The sequence below is a fragment of the Podarcis cretensis genome (assembly GCF_951804945.1).
Source record: "Podarcis cretensis genome assembly, chromosome: 3".
Classification (NCBI taxonomy): domain Eukaryota; kingdom Metazoa; phylum Chordata; class Lepidosauria; order Squamata; family Lacertidae; genus Podarcis; species Podarcis cretensis.
The window spans coordinates 28516132-28532774 of record NC_137172.1 but is presented as its reverse complement, the minus strand read 5'-3'; the positions used below and the strand labels follow the sequence as shown (position 1 = coordinate 28532774).

The following is a 16643-nucleotide window of genomic DNA, read 5'->3' as shown; positions in this document are numbered from 1 at the left end:
ATAGATTTTTGCAAGCTTGACTGGTGTCATGTACCACCTATATATCATTTTCATTATATTCTCTCTTAAGGCATTACATGCTGTGAACTTGATACCTGTGGTCCATAACTGTTCCCAGTCAGCCATCATAATGTTATGTCCAACATCTTGTGCCCATTTTATCATAACAGATTTCACCATTTCATCCTGAGTTTTCCATTTCAACAGCAAGTTATACATTCTTGACAAGTTCTTAGTTTTAGGATCTAACAGTTCTGTTTCCAATTTTGATTTCTCCACCTGAAAACCAATTTTCTTATCCAAATTAAAAGCCTCCATTATTTGATAATAATGAAGCCAATCCCGTACTTTGTTTTTTAGTTTTTCAAAACTCTGCAGCTTTAATCTGTCTCCTTCTTGTTCCAATATTTCCCAATATTTCGGCCAGTTGGCCTCCATATTGAGCTTTTTCTGAGCTTTTGCTTCCATTGGTGACAACCACCTTGGAGTTTTATTTTCAAGCAAGTCCTTATATCTTATCCAAACATTAAACAGTGCTTTCCTGACAATATGGTTTTTAAACGCTTTATGTGCTTTGACCTTATCATACCACAAATATGCATGCCAACCAAATACATTACTGAACCCTTCCAAATCCAATACGTCAGTGTTTTCAAGAAGCAGCCATTCCTTCAGCCAACAAAATGTGGCTGATTCATAATAGAGCTTAAGGTCTGGCAGGGCAAATCCACCTCTTTCTTTAACGTCACTTAATATCTTAAATTTTACTCGGGGCTTCTTGCCCTGCCAGACAAATCTAGAAATATCTTTCTGCCACTTCTTGAAACAATCCATTTTATCCAGAATTTGCAATGTTTGAAACAAAAACAGCATCCTTGGCAATACATTCATTTTTATCACAGCAATTCGGCCTAGCAATGATAACTTCAAATTTGACCATATTTCTAAGTCCCTTTTCACTTCCATCCAGCATTTTTCACCCTCTCATGACTGCTTTACTTCAGCGGTTGCTGAACAGCTTGGTAGGTTTCTGGATGAAACATCGGCTCTGGATCCATTCCAGTCCAGCTTCCGCGCTGGTCATGGGACCGAGACGGCTCTGGTTGCCCTAACAGATGATCTTCGTAGACAGCTGGATCGAGGCGGGTCGGGGCTGCTGATTCTTCTAGATCTGTCAGCAGCTTTCGACATGGTCGATCACGAACTCCTGGACCACCGCCTTGCCGACGTGGGGATCCAGGGCACAGTCCTTCAATGGCTGCGCTCGTTTCTCTCTGGTCGGGGACAGAGGGTGGCGCTTGGGGGGGAATTGTCATCGCGTCACTCCTTGGTGTGTGGAGTGCCTCAGGGTGCGATTCTCTCCCCGATGCTTTTTAACATCTTTATGCGCCCCCTCGCCCAGCTTGTCCGGAGTTTTGGGCTGGGCTGCCATCAGTATGCTGATGACACCCAACTCTATCTGTTGATGGATGGCCATCCTGACTCGGCCCCAGACACACTGATCAGATGCTTGGAAGCTGTGGCTGGATGGTTACGTGGGAGCCAGTTGAAGTTAAATCCTTCGAAGACAGAGGTCCTCTGGCTGGGACGGGATGATATGGGATTGAGGGGGCAACTCCCATCTCTTGCGGGGGTGCAATTAGTGCCAGCACCGTCCGTTAAGAGTTTGGGTGTAATCTTCGATACCTCCCTCTCCATGGAGGCGCAGATTGCAGCTATTACAAAGGCGGCATTTTTTCATCTCCGCCAAGCTAAGCAGCTGGCTCCTTACCTCTCTCGCCCTGACCTAGCCACTGTGATCCACGCGACGGTCACCTCCAGACTGGATTATTGTAACTCGCTCTATGTGGGGCTGCCCTTGAGACTGACCCAAAAACTCCAGCGGGTGCAGAATGCTGCAGCGAGACTCCTTACGGGGTCTTCGCTGCGAGATCACATTCATCCGGTGCTATACCAGCTGCACTGGCTCCCGGTAGAGTATAGGATCAGGTTTAAGGTGCTGGTTTTAACCTTCAAAGCCCTATACGGCCTAGGACCCTCGTACCTATGGGACCGCCTCTCCTGGTATGCCCCACAGAGGAACTTACGGTCTTCAAATAAAAACATCTTGAAGGTCCCAGGCCACAGAGAGGTTAGGCTGGCCTCAACTAGAGCCAGGGCTTTTTCAGCTGCGGCTCCAACCTGGTGGAATGCTCTGTCACAAGAGACTAGGGCCCTGCAGGATTTGACATCTTTCTGCAGGGCCTGCAAGACAGAGCTGTTCCGCCAGGCCTTTGGTCAGGGCGCAGCCTGACTCCCTCCTTTGGCAGTCTTTACAAAACTTCGGTTTATGGTTGCCATCAATTTTGATTTTAATTAATTTTTATAATGTTTTTATAATGTTGCACTATTTCAGTGTTGTTAGCCGCTCTGAGCCCAGTTTTGGCTGGGGAGGGCGGGATATAAATAAAATTTATTATTATTATTATTATTATTATTATTATTATTATTATTAACTTGCGTCCCAGATTACTCTTTTTTCAACAGTGGTATTCATATTTATCTTAAAATAGTCTCTCAATTTTTGGGGGGCCTTTTTAGTCACTTCTTCATTCCTACGGAAAGTGTCATTCATCCTCCATCTAAAGGAACCAATTGGCATTAGTTTCATTTCCATCTTCACCGCGTTGTGGTCGGAGCAGGTTTTAGGACAAATTTCCGCTTTTCTAATCTTCGGGGCCAGCCCCCTAGTTACCTAAATTTGGTCAATTCCTGTCCATGTCATTTTAGCCTCAGAGAAGAAAGTTCCTTCTCTTCCCATGGGGTTCTTAGTTCTCCAAATGTCAACTAAATCCATATTGTCAGTCATGTCAAAAAACGTCTTTGGTAGTCTACCATCTTTTGTAACTACCTGTCTCTGTGCCTTGTCCATGTTAGTAGACACTACTCCATTCATATCTCCCATCAAAATCATATTATAGTCCAAATAGTCCATCAAAGTCTCATGTAGCTTCTTGAAAAATTCCGATTTCCCCTCATTTGGTGCATAAATACCTAGTACCAAAAATTTCTCTCCTTGTGATTGAATTTTAATTGCAACAAATCTTCCTTGATCATCTTTTAATAAAAATTTCGGTGATAGGCTCTTCTTTGCATAGAGTACTACTCCTCTTTTCTTTACTTTATCTGATGAAATAAATTCATGTCCTAATCTTTTATTACTCAAAATCTTCCTGTGTAGCCTTATCACATGCGTTTCTTGTAAACAAATCAAGTCCAATTGTTCTTTTTTTAATAAATGAAAGACTCTCCGTCTCTTTTCCGGGGAGTTGAGTCCATTAACATTCCAGCTTAATACTTGCAGTGCCATGATGTAATTACTGTGTTACTCCTCCAACAGCACCCAGTGCTTGTTCTAGTTCTGTCAATGGTGTTGGTTTCCCTCTTTTTGCTGAACTTCTGTCCAAAGCTCCTGGCTCTTTTCCAAGTTCTTTCTGCAGATCTTCTCCGTATTCTCCCAAAAACTTGTCTTTTTCCTCAACTGATCTTATTTTTATCTTTCTTCCTTTAAAACTAAAAGATAGGCCTTGGGGGAATTCCCACCTAAAGATGATTTTATTCCTTCTCAGCAGGGCAACCAAATCTCCAAAATTGGACCTAAGATCCAAAAGATGTTTCGGTATATCTTAAAAAATTTCCACTCTTGACTGCAGAATTATCAAAGGATTCTGAATGTGCAGACCCAGAATTTTATCTCTCTTTTCTTTAGATCGGAGAGTAATCAGACAGTCCCTTATTTTAATCTTCTTTCCTCCTCTTCCAAGTCTGAAGGCCCTCACGATTTTAAATTCTTCTTGATTCAAATCCAACTTCCAGAACTCTGCAAATTCCTGTGTCAAGAAATCTATCAAACTGCTCTTCTCCAATTCAGGTACCGCTCTAATCCTCAAGTTCGTCTGTTTTTCCTTGAGTTCAATCATGGAAAGCCTCAATTTATGGTCCTCAATTTGCCTCTGTAATTCTGGGACTTTCTCTGTTTCCAATTGTGTTATCTTGAATTCCACAGCAACAGCTTTTTCCTTGGCTTCATCTGCGGTCTGTCGGGTCAGTAGATTCCTGCAACAATTTCTGAATAGATTCTGTGTTAGTGTTCACCTTTTGTCCCAAACTATTTAGGCTTTCTGTATTTAAGTCAATTTTGATAGTTGCTGCATCTACCTTCACTTTTGTCTCGTCCACTGTCGTCTTTGTCTCTTCGACCCTCTTATTTGTCTCTTCGACCCTCTTATTAAGTTGCTCCAAAGCTTCATTAATCTTAGCCAGTGCAATCGCTAAAACATCTTCTGATGACGTTCCACTAGGCTTAGATTGTGATGGTACAGTCGCAGATGAGGTAGAGAGACCAGCAGCTGATGGTCTTCACGCCCAATTCTTCCCAGACCTTGTTGTTTTGTCTGGGAGTGACAAATCTACTTTTTCTTTCCCATCTGCCATAACACTTAAACAATGGAAAAGCCAAGGTCAGTCCCAGCTACACAGTTTATCTTTGGAAGTGGAAAATTCCCCTAGTAACAATTTGACAATTTCAGAATCTTCCTCTAGGGGGAAACAGTTGCAATAGTCCAAAAAAACAACAAAAAAAACGCCTTTTAAACTCAAACAATAAGAGAAATAAACAGTTCCAATTTTTGTTACTTTCCAGTTACTTTCCCTCCTTTTTAAGAGCAGAAGAGGAAAACAATGTATCTCTCTTGCTGAACTAGCTGTCAGCAAGTCGTCTGTTCACAGTTAATACGCAGTTCAAAGCACGGCAGTCTTTGTCTATTGGCAGCCCGTTCCCAAAGTTTTGAGCGGTGGATTTTAGCTTCTTTCCCTCTCTCTTGCAGGTATATACAGTCCAAGGCTTCCCCCCTCCTTCCCCTGCTTCTTGGGGGTGGGTGGGTTCGATACTTTTTGTGTTAGGAATTTAGTCCTTTCCAGTCAATTTTACAAGACTTTAGCTTGTATACTCTTTGCTTTGATCTATTTACAAAAGCGGAAGGCGGACTTCCTGTTTATACCTCCCCGCTTCGGTATCAAATTAAGTCTCTTTTATACTTCCAATTTTCCCCTACTCACGGGTAGTTGCTTTTAAGATCGAATTGTCACAAGAAGAAGTCAGCGCTCTCCGGTAACGGCTGTGCAGCTTCGCTCCGAAGAAGAAGCAGTCGATTCACAGCACCGTGCCACTCACCCCGCTTCGCTCCGGAACCCGTAGTCGGGTTTCCCCGCAAATTGGGGGGGGCGCAAAGGGTGCCCGCCGAATCCCCACGCTCACAGGCTTCACCCGCCTGTGATTTTTGAAGAGTCCCCGCTTTCGCCATAGTGGTAGGACCCGATTCCCTCGAAGCAAATCCCTCCTAGTCAGAAGGATTCCGCCATTGGTATTGTGCAGTTTACTCCTGCTTTCTGCCACACGCCCCTGCCATTCCCTTAAAGGGCACAAGCAGAACTGTAACAATCGCTTAATTGAAGGGCATGTGTAGAACTGTAGGCTACAAAACAGGGGGATGTGTATATTCTTTTCCAAAATAAACTATCTTTTGTGGCTGTACTTACCTCACCAAATGTTTATTAGGCATTGCAAATATAGGCCATCATAAAACATCCATATAGTAAATTTTAAAATATATACAAATAGACAGCCATGTAAAAATATGTAATAATGAGTATTTTCATTGGAGTTTCTTCCTGCTAAATAGTGCCATTCACCACTCTAAGAGATACTATTGATAAAAACTCAGCCACCCTTGCAGATTTTGTGGCTGTATTCAGTGTTCTCTAGCAGGTGTTGAAATCACAAGGTTTCATATCAGTTAATGAAGAATGGGAATTGAGAAATATGTAAAGGTTTGAACTGAAAGCATGCATTAATTGCTAGGATTAATCCATTCATTTCCCTGTGATAAAATGGGAAATTGGTTTATTTATTTAATTTGAAGCAGGCTCCCGTGGAGTGAACTTGTTTTGAATATTTGGTGGATATCTCTTGATTTGGACAATAGCATATTTAACATGGCGTTTGAAAGAACAAATGATTTACCTGTGTAATCTAATCAAGAGAAATTATTATCCCAAATGTACTCTCAGCATAAAACTGTATTGATTTGTTAATTAATGTAAGTTCACCAAAAGGAAATGTAATTTGTTGATATGAACAATAACAATTCTTGGCTAGTAGTAAATTTTGTGCAAAGTGTGAGTTTTTCTATTTGCAATAGTAAAAACAAACAAAAACATCAATATGATACTTTTAAATGTTGTTATTTTTAAAATAAAATCTTGGATAAAAATCAATTGTATAAAGACCTGCACTTAAAATATAGAAGGTTAATGAAAATTATTTGTACGTGACAAGAAAATACAGCTGTTAAAAAGTGTAGCATTTTTAGACTCTGGATTAGTTCGGTTATATAAAAGATTGCTATGTAATATTCTTTAAAGTTTTAACATAGCAAGAGAGACATATTTTGAAGATTATTGCATAGTAATATTTTAAATAACTGATAATAGTGTTTAGAGTCATTTTTAAAAACATCTCTTTAAGATGGGGTTACATTTTTATCAACTATCCTCATTCTTTCAGTGCTGGTTCAAGAGTTCTTAGAAAATAATATAAAAAATAAAATAAAAACAAGATCCAATGTGAATCCATAAATATGAAACTTTGTTGTGACCCTTCCCCTGTAGAGGTCTTGAGTTACTAATGGGGTTAAGAATTCAACTCTTAATGGGACTTGGTGCATTAGTGTTTTGTATGCATGGAATTTGGCATTTGGTTTAATAAGTGGTTGACATTGGTGATGTCCCTTAATTTGCTTAAATCTAATTGGCTCTTTTATCAGTCAAACCTGTATGGATTGGCAATTGATCAGAAAGGGTCAGCCATGACTGTGCATGTAGTTAAATGATGGAACCACCAGCTAAACTCGGTGTTGCATTATAATAAGCTGAAACCAGGAAAACAAATGATCTCAGAGTTGTAAAGCGAAAGAAAACAGAAGTTTTGCATGATGTTCAAGTTCAGAACAAAGGCATTATGGAGTGTATAAATTTTAAATACACTGCATTTGGCCTCAAGACTTTTTTTTCCAGAGGAACTGAAATCTTGTCTGGAACTGTCTTTGTTACATCAAAGAACTGCATAGAAAGCTAAAAGAGACAGAAGAAGCATAAAAGGGCATAGTTTAAAATGATTAGTGACAAATTTCATACTGCAGAGGTAGAAATAGTTTTCTTCTGAGCTCTCTTTTTCCCTAAAATGAATAAATTCATCCCATTAATCTTGTCCTAATATGTTTCAGGAGGAGTTGTGTGTGTGTGTGTGTGTGTGTGTCTGTGTGTGTGAAGCTCAGCAGAATAATCAGACGCTGGCATTCAAGCAATTTTGAAATTAACTCAAATAAATAGCAATTATGGTCTTTAAAATAGCATGAAGAAATTTATGAGAACATTATACATTCCATTATAGTTGTCTTGTGGGATGGTTTCGTTGTTCAGTGAGAAAGACAAAGGAGGAGGGTGCAAGGAAGAACCTACTTCTTTGAAATGTATGTTGTGCTAGCTCAGTTCAGTAGGCAATAGAAGCACATGCCTAGAATGTCACAGTTCAAGTGGCACCAGGCTCCCCTGGAAAACTGTCAAAGTAGGAGCACATATGTATCCCCAGACCAGAATCCCCAGGGGTTTTTTGAGGGGGAGTGAAGGGGGCAGCATAAACGTTCTCTACCATTTTCTGTCCTATTGACACTTGCTAGATCTGCAGTATATTATACATGGGGCTCCCTTTGGAGATGGTTTGGAAACTGCAGCTGGTGGAGAATTCAGCAGCCAGAGTCTGGACATATAACACCAACTCTGGCATCACTGCACTGGCTTCCACTTTGTTTCCAAGCAAAATTCAAGGTGCTGGTTTTGACTAATAAATCCCCTTGATCAGGAGTCTAGTGTGATCCCAATTACAATCCCCATTCCGATCTTCCTGCTCAGTTCAGGAAGGATATGTGTTGGGCTGGCTCTCCACTAAATAGAGCTTGAGTGTTAGATGTAGACAGAATTCTTTAACTCCTGAGCTTCACAGAAGTGTTTTATCAGTGCAACTTTATTTTATTCATTACATTTAAATTCCGCCTCCTCCAACGAGATTAAGGTGGCACACATGGTTCTTCTTCACTCATTTTATCTGTAGATTAGCTTGCGAGAAAGAGTGTGACCAGCTGAGCTTTCAAGTCTCCCCAGTCTGCAAGCTAACCACACCACCCTGGCTCTTACTTTACAGTGGGAGCATTTAAATTTCCCAGTATTAAATGCATACAGATAGCAAGACATAATGCCTTACCCTTTAATATATTTCCACATATACATTCTGTATGACAGTTCAGGACTCAGAAGGAAAGACTTTATGTAGATGCAATAATAACAGTCTGCTTTCTCAAGAAAGTGTCATCTTAATAAACTGTCAGCAGAGGAAGACATCATGATATTATTTTTAAAAAACAAAAACGCTGCATTAATGTATTCCTTATGCTGCCTGCATGGAGCTCGCTACAATGCAGAGGTTAGTCTTCTGATTAAAAAAAAAATTCGAGCAAAGTGAGCCAAATATCAACTTTTGAGGTACTAAGGATAGCAGAGGAAGCTTTGAAGCTTTCTTGCTTGCAATAGCCTCAGCAAGCCTCCAGCATAGACGTGGCTCCCTAACACATTTATGTACTCTCATGTGGGTTAGATAGACAAAAAATGATAACAAAAAGGAATTCTCTTAAGTGCATCTTGAGGGCATGAATTGTGGGGTTTAGCGGAGAAGAGGGGATCAATCACTGATCCCACCCACCCCCACTTTACCAGGGGATAAATAGTGGGATATTGTTCCTTAAGTATGATTTCCATAAGTGTTCTTTTTTTCCTTTTGGCTTTTTTCCCATTTTCAAAGGCAGGCATTCTATAACTTTCAGGTTAAAACCAATCCTGTTTGAGATGAAGTAGTTTGAAATGAAATAGTAAAATAAAAAAGGAAAGAAGAAGACATCAAATGCTTGCTTAGACTTTTAGGATTTGCATGCATGTGTATTGTAAGATTGTGGTTATATTGCAGCGGGTTTGCCATTCTTTTAGCATTGGATTTTGACTTCTTTATAATCATGCTCTGGTCATTACAGATGCTCTTTTGGTATCCTTTTGTGGGGCTTAGTCTAGAGTTCAGCTGCATTTTTTACAGCTTTCTGATCCTCACAATGCATACAGGCAGGATGGTACTGGACCCTGGTTGTCCACATATGTGCCAGAGATCAACATAGGTTGCTGCCTCACCCTGGCAAAAGGAGGATCCTGGCAGATAAGCTTTTGCTTTGTTCCTACTTGCTCACAACACTGCTTAAACAAGAAGGCTTGAAGTTGTTCCTTTGACATAGCTTAAGTGAGCTAGCTTCATTATGTGAGGGTAGAATGTTTTACCCCAAAAGATGAAGTAGTTTCACTCAATGCCTTCCCAGTGAGTGGCCTGTGGTATTCTGTTTAGACATTGGAACCTTGGTTTCAGATCCATTCTTTGTTGGAACTCTTGAGTTGCAAGAAGGACACCAGCCTAAGAACACAGGAAGATGCCTTATACTAAGACCATTAGTCCATCTTTTTCAGTATTTTCTACACTGGCAGGCAACAGCTCTCCTGGATTTCAGACAGAGTTCTCTCCAAGCCCTGCCGGGAGCTGCCAGAAATTGGACCTCGGACTGCCTGCATGCAAAGTAGAAGCTCTACCATTATTGTACTCCAAAACCATGCTCACTTCAGAATCCAAAGTGCAAATGCTGAAAACAATTGTGTTTTAAGTCACATCAGTTGTGATTTCACTATAAGCGTGGTGTAATTGTTGGGTATTATAACCATCAAGTGAAAATAGTACACTAGACTATTGAAAAAATATCCTTGTTTGGATCAATTGATAGACTTGAACTCTTCATTCCTCATTTAATAATAATAATATTAATAATATTATTAAACAACAACAACAACACTGCATGACCTCTCAAGATCTGAAATGAAACGGAAATAAATAGTAGCTTAGGTCAGTTTTAGTGAGGAAAAACATGAACCTGCTTTACGTGTTCCTTGCCCGCTATGAGACATGTTCTCTGTGTTTGGTATGGATAGCTTTTTTAATTTCTTAAGAACCATCAAATGATGGAGGAAAGAGGTTTCTGATAATGATACTTTTCATCTCTTAATGTATCCTCCCTTATGTAACCAGAGTTGGCTATAATGCTTTGTCTTTTACTTTGACGTGTAGGACAAAACCCAGCCAAGCTGTTTTGAGTTTTTGCTAAATGACACAGTTCACCAAAAAAAACCTTGGGCTAGCCAATTTCAAACAGCCACACAATAATTAATTCACTTGCAAGAAAATTACTAAAGGATAGTTGCTAAAAATGAGGACATTAGCATAAAAACATTGATGGCGAGTATTAAAGGTATGTGCAGCACCTGAAACATTACCCTTAATTTGAGAAGCATGGTGCATTTTTTATATTGCCATTCAGCACTCTGGGTTTTCTTTGTAGAGGCCATGTAGGGCAGTTACTCTAACAGTGGAGATAAGGCCATGTTATCAAATTGAAAATGTGTAGATATTGTCAAAATACAAAAACCAAAATAAACACAACTTTGGTAATATGTCAGTCTTCCTCCCTAGGTATTGCTGCTGTGATGTCAGAGAGACCATAGCTGGGCAACACAGAATCTGTTCTTAAATGTAATCTTAGGATATCCTGTGAATTGCATGTACAGTGTCATGCCAGCTGTGTTCTGTGTGGTGTAGTGGATCGAGAAATGGACTTTGACCATGATTCCTAGGTTCACGATGCTTACAAAGTGAACTTGAGCCAGTCACACATTCAGGTGTGCAGTTTTACGTTGCTGATTTGTATATCTTCATAATTGACTTGCAGTGCCTTCCAGGAGCTATGATGGGTATGTCTGTGGCCGCTGGACAGAGATGCCCTGGTCTCAGTCCACCCTACCTTACAGGGTGGATTTGAGGATGACATGCACACCATCACGAGTCCCTTAGAGCAATGTAGTATTTAAATAAACAGTGATTGGTGGTTTCTTGACTAGTTCCTTTTTTCAGCCCCATTGCTATGCCCACTTTTTTTGCCTCTTCATGCACTGTTATTGAGAGAATAAACATAATGAGAGAAAGAAACACCCCTGAATATGTTGTTTTGCTCTTTGTGGACCTGACTATATTACTTTGTGTCTAAATGTAAAGAAAGCTACCGACAGTCGTGATGTATTAAATTATAACTGAGAACTAATTCAAGGATCAAAGATGCTCTTTGGGAGAGATCACTTTACTGGTAGGAAAAATCATTACCTTTTTCCCAGGCTCATATATTTGTACTATATGTCTTGGAAATATCATTCCTCACAGTTTCTGAATCTTGATGTTTAATTTAACACAAAGGTCTTTGAGCAGCTCAATGGGAGGCTTTTGCTGGCAGAGTCTCATAGAAGAAAATTGAAATGTACATGTTTTTTCTCATGTATCAAAGAAGTGCAAGAATCTAAACTGACATTTTACATCAAATGAATTATGAACTGTGTACTGTGTACCTAAGGGAACAACAAGCAAATTAGATTTTTGTTAAGGGGGGGAAGAGAAGCCAAAATAATAAAAAATAGGTTTTAGCTGAACCTGACATGCAATGCAGTATTCTTTGTACACTGGAGAATATAGATTTCTTCAAAGAGCCAATACTTTGAATTCTTTAGACATATTGTGAACAAGACAACGAGTCAGTTCTGGTATGCTGCAGCTGGAACATTGAACTTTGCTACTATTGCTTCTTCATTGGTTTTGACTCATGATTGTGCTGGAATGCTTATGTTGACATGTTTTGCTATTAATTTATTCGGCCACAGGTCCACTGGATCAGTTCTTAAAGCAACCAAAATGCAACATAATTAGCTCTCTGCCTTTCTTGGGCGCAAGGCCTGCTCAGTGTTCCTGGCTCTGGGATGCTTCCATAAGATCTTGTGGGACCATCAGAGTTTCCACAAGATCTCAAGTGAGCATCCCTAGCCTCCCAGAGCCTGTGATCCTGAGCTGTATGAGGCTTTATAGGTTGAAAGAGATGTAGGGTAGAAACCTTGATTATTTTTATAAATGCATGAAAAGGGAAGTCATTCCAGATTTCTGAGATTTCCAAGCCTCTTGTCCTCTTTTCTTGCCATGTTGGGAAGATATAGCTGTTTAACATATGACTACCGAGTTATATATGCATGTGTGTGGTGATTGAATTATTCTTGAAGCTATATGTCCTTAACAAGAGGTCAGTAATACATGACAGCCTACAAAGCAACTATAAGTACCAATGGCTATGAAAAGGAATTTATTCATTCATAGATTTAGATTAGCATGTGATATCCATTTGTTTGTTTATTCCTTGTTTTGGTAGCTCATTATTCTATGACAGTTATTGGCTGGGTATCTTTTTAAATAGCATGACATATACCGGTAATTGGCTTTCCTGGACAGCAATAGATTCCATCTAGTGTCTCCCTGACACTTATTTATAATCATTAATCAGTCAACTAATTGCTTATTGGCATTCTTTTATTCTTTGCATGGTTTTAGCAGAAGTTCAGCTTGAGGATGATAAACTTGCAAAGATACTTGTAAAGATGAGTTGCTGTGTGTTCCTCTTAACTGTCCCTTTAAAGCAGTGGCTAGATGTTGTTCAGCTACAACTCCTATCACCCCAGACCATTGGCCTTGCTGGTTGGTGCTGATAGGAGTTGGAGTCCCGTAAACATCTTGAGGGTCACAGATTCCTTATCCTTAGCATGGAGTGTGAGCCAATTGGCTAAGCAATGTGAGTGGGTTAGACCCTATGACTAGGCAAAACTTTAACTAACACCAGAGTTCAAATTACAAAAACGGAGTTATTTAAATATTTTTAAGAGAGCTGAGGAAATAAGCTATTTTAAAAAGAAAGAAAACATATTCATTGAGATCTAAGGGAGGCTTGGTTACTAAACAAAATTTCTTTAGCAGATAAGAAGGCCTTCAAAGGAAAGACAAGCAGCAAACCCACCCTTTTTAATCTTTGGAGATTCTGCAAAGGGTTGCCCAGTAGGAAGAGGCTCAACCAAACAGGAAGCCAGCTGCCTTTGACACCCCTGGGGTTCATTATGTAGAGAGAGGGTCCAGTGAGGTGGGATAAGATATATTAATGGAACCAGCCCCCTCTTGGTTTTTTCTTGTCAGTACTTTGGATATGACTTAATCTTTATCTTGGTTAATGGCATGAAGAGTTTCTGAGCCCAGGCTGCTGTTCAAAACATCTGGGTTGGCGAAGGCTATCTTCAAGAGACAGAGATGGGTGGAGGCTTTTTGATATAGGGTGCAATTCAGTTTTGTAATACTTTTCATTCTTGTGCTTCTTCTTTGTAATTACACCATGCCATTTCACCATGCTAATTGAGCATTTACTGGACAAGATGTGTTGATTCAGTAAGTTACTGGTGGAGTGGTTGCCCCTTGAGGGCTATATTAAACCTTGAGCAGAGCATTTTGAGTAGCATTGCTTGTTAGAGCCAATATATCACCCTGATAGGTACATGGCTCTTCTGTTAAGAATGTGGCAGAGAAATTATTGCTGTCTTCTAATTATTGCTTAGATACTAAGCAATTCCTTGGAGGAGAAGTTAGGACTAAAGAGATGAAAGAATAAAATGTTTCCTGAAACACTCCTATTATTAAATATATGTGAAATGCTTTATTTTTGAATAATCAGTGGGCATTTGATATATGGGTGCAGGTGATTAGTTGCTTGGGAAGTTTAATGATCACCATGTGAACAGTTTCACAGAACACCTTTTTTATTACTGCTCAACAAGAGACTCCACAGAAGTGCTTTGATCCTTTAGAGTGCAATTTTGTATTTTTTATGTTTTCAGAAATTATGTGTAAATTATATGTAACTCTTAATACAATAGGACTATCCCACATTGTCCAGCATGTAAACAAAACCTCTGTGGTTCATACTTTACTCTGCTTGGATTTACATGGAAATAAGTTGCCTTTAATGGAAAGATTTGAAGTTTTTTTTATTGCAGTTTCCCAAATGTGTTGTCAGATTTTGAGTAGGGCTGGAGTCTGACTTACACTGCTATGCCCAATATTTAAAATGGTATGTTGTGTGATTTGTATTGCTTATAGTTCTAAGTGTTGGGTCGTATTTTGCATTCTTAATAAATTTGTAAAATGCCCAAAATATTTAGTTGATGGATAAGAAAGAAAGAAAGAAAGAAAGAAAGAAAGAAAGAAAAGTGACTTGAACCTGTGGATTGCCAACTCCCTTTCTGTTTGAGAGTGTTTCATCTTAAATCCTGTTGGTGTTGGGGGAATGGCTCTGAGCAGAGACATAGCATGATAATGGCATTGCAATGGAAAGCCTATAGTACAATAGTGCAATAATGAAGGGGGGGGGGAGAAGATGTTGAATTAAATGGACCATGCTTACATTGCTTTTGATCCTCAGAAACAGGTTTTGTTTGTTTGTTTTAGTGCATGGAGCATTTTGATTCCATCCAGCATATGTTCCCCACATTTTTCTCTGCTCTAATTCATCCATGTTTTTTGACAGCTCCAGATGGCATGTTGCCTCCAAGGCTTTCATCTGCTACACCGACCAGTCTTCAGGTTGTCTGGTCTACACCAGTTCGCAACAATGCTCCAGGCTTACCCAGCTACCGACTCCAAATGAGGCCTAAGCATTCCCCAGAAGATAGACTAGAGTAAGCAAATAATACAGTCTATTCAACACAGTGAAGAAATGTAAAATGATCTGCAGAGTAGCATTTCTGTACATATGTAATGTGTCCCACCTTCATTTTGTTTCCTATTTTCTTTTTTTTAATGTATTTTTTCCCTTTAGATTACTTTCTGAACCTTCAGCTTCATTAACGCATTTAGTCACAGAACTGCAGCCGTACACATCATATGAAATGAGGGTTATCGCCTGCAATGGATACGGTGATACATATAGCAACTGGACTCTAATGATTACAGCAGAGGACAGTAAGTAGTTTGTGGAACTGCAGAGTGCATTTCTGCTTAAGTAAATGCCCACGTGTACAGCATATAAGACGTAATCGTATCTGATTTAATGATAATAGCATTTTTCAAGATTCATCACTCAGCGCTCTTAAGCAGGTTAAGACCACAGTCCTAAACACACTTATCCAGTGGTGAAATCAATGGAATATTGAAATGCCAGATAAACATACATTAATTGCAGAAATTTGCTCCTATAATTTTGTTCGGTGATCATACTGATCTGCAGCAAATCTGTTGTTTCTAAAAAAATTTACTTTGGCTTTTCATTTACCTAATTTTAAACCTTAAAGTTCTGTTGGAAGCAGTATTTTTTCGGGGGACACTTGGGATGGTGGCAACACTTGGTGGGAACAGGATGTTGGAGTAGATGAGCCCTTAGCCTAATCTATCATTGTTCTTCTTATGTACCACCAAGAGCTACTCAGACCCTGGTGCCTGAAGCTTTGTTTGTTTGCTTTTTAATGCACATAGAATGAAAGTTGGATGCAGGAAAGCTGCATCCTTGATGGAATCTGCATCCAATGTTTGCTTTGTTTCATGATAAAGCCAGACCTAGGTGGAATCGACACACCTATAAAAAACACTGCAAAAATGCTTTTTAAAAAGTGTTTTGAAAAATACATTGAATTTGGCATAGTTCAGTGTCGCCATCTAGTGTCACATTTGTATGTTGCATTTTATAACACATTTAAAACGTTTTATTTGCAGCTGTGTAGCTGAGTCCCTAGATGGATTTCACACTTTCCCCACCCCTCACCAGTGTCTTTAACGTGTAGAAAGCCAATGAACAAAGCTTTTTCAGCATGGCAATGCATCTTTACCTGCTGTATTTCAGTCTGCTAAGCAGCTCTTTAAATACAAGAACTCTGTCAGAAGCCACATTTGGGTGTGGGACTTAAATTATCACTTCTTTATTACTTTAACTATTTCCTGTAACCTTAGAACCAGCAGTTGGTTAGAACTGATAACACTTCCTGAACAACTCCCCATTTTGGTTGTATTTATGATACCACCACTGAGATATCCTCTAAAACTGGTATATTGTGCTTTACTGATGTGTTTTCCTCACCCTCCGAAAACGTGCAACTCTCATTACGTTTAATATTTAATAGTCTCTTTCTGTTGCCCGCTGTATGTGTTTGGACTCTACTGTCCCCACGGGTGTCCATGAGAGGTTAATTGGCTACCCCACTTCACCCCAGTCTGTACCAGTGAGTAAGTAAACACTCATTTCTAGTCAGGTGATTAGAAAAGGTTAATGATAATTTTGTACCATTCTTTAGAAAGTAGAGACTGAACTTTTGAAGCAGATGAGCAAAATAGCCTCCCATAAAAGATAATTTAATTTGCCAAAATGAAACTACCTTCCAGTATTAATGCTGTAATGAAATGGCTTGAAGAATGAATCAAAGACATTAAGGGGAGTGATATGCCCCCCTTCCACTCCTCATATTCTGTAGTTCGCTCTATAAACAATTCCTTCCGAGTAAAAAGAGTTTATTAT

At 39.5% G+C, this 16643-nt stretch overlaps 1 protein-coding gene across 1 annotated transcript in view; it reads left to right on the top strand.

Moving 5' to 3' along the window:
* The window catches only part of USH2A (usherin), a 446098-nt gene that overhangs the window by 256287 nt on the left and 173168 nt on the right, over nt 1-16643 (top strand). The window contains exons 39-40 of the mRNA XM_079968364.1: nt 14667-14817; nt 14958-15100. Coding sequence (XP_079824490.1) covers nt 14667-14817; nt 14958-15100 — 294 coding nt within the window. The remainder of the gene's footprint in view (nt 1-14666; nt 14818-14957; nt 15101-16643) is intronic.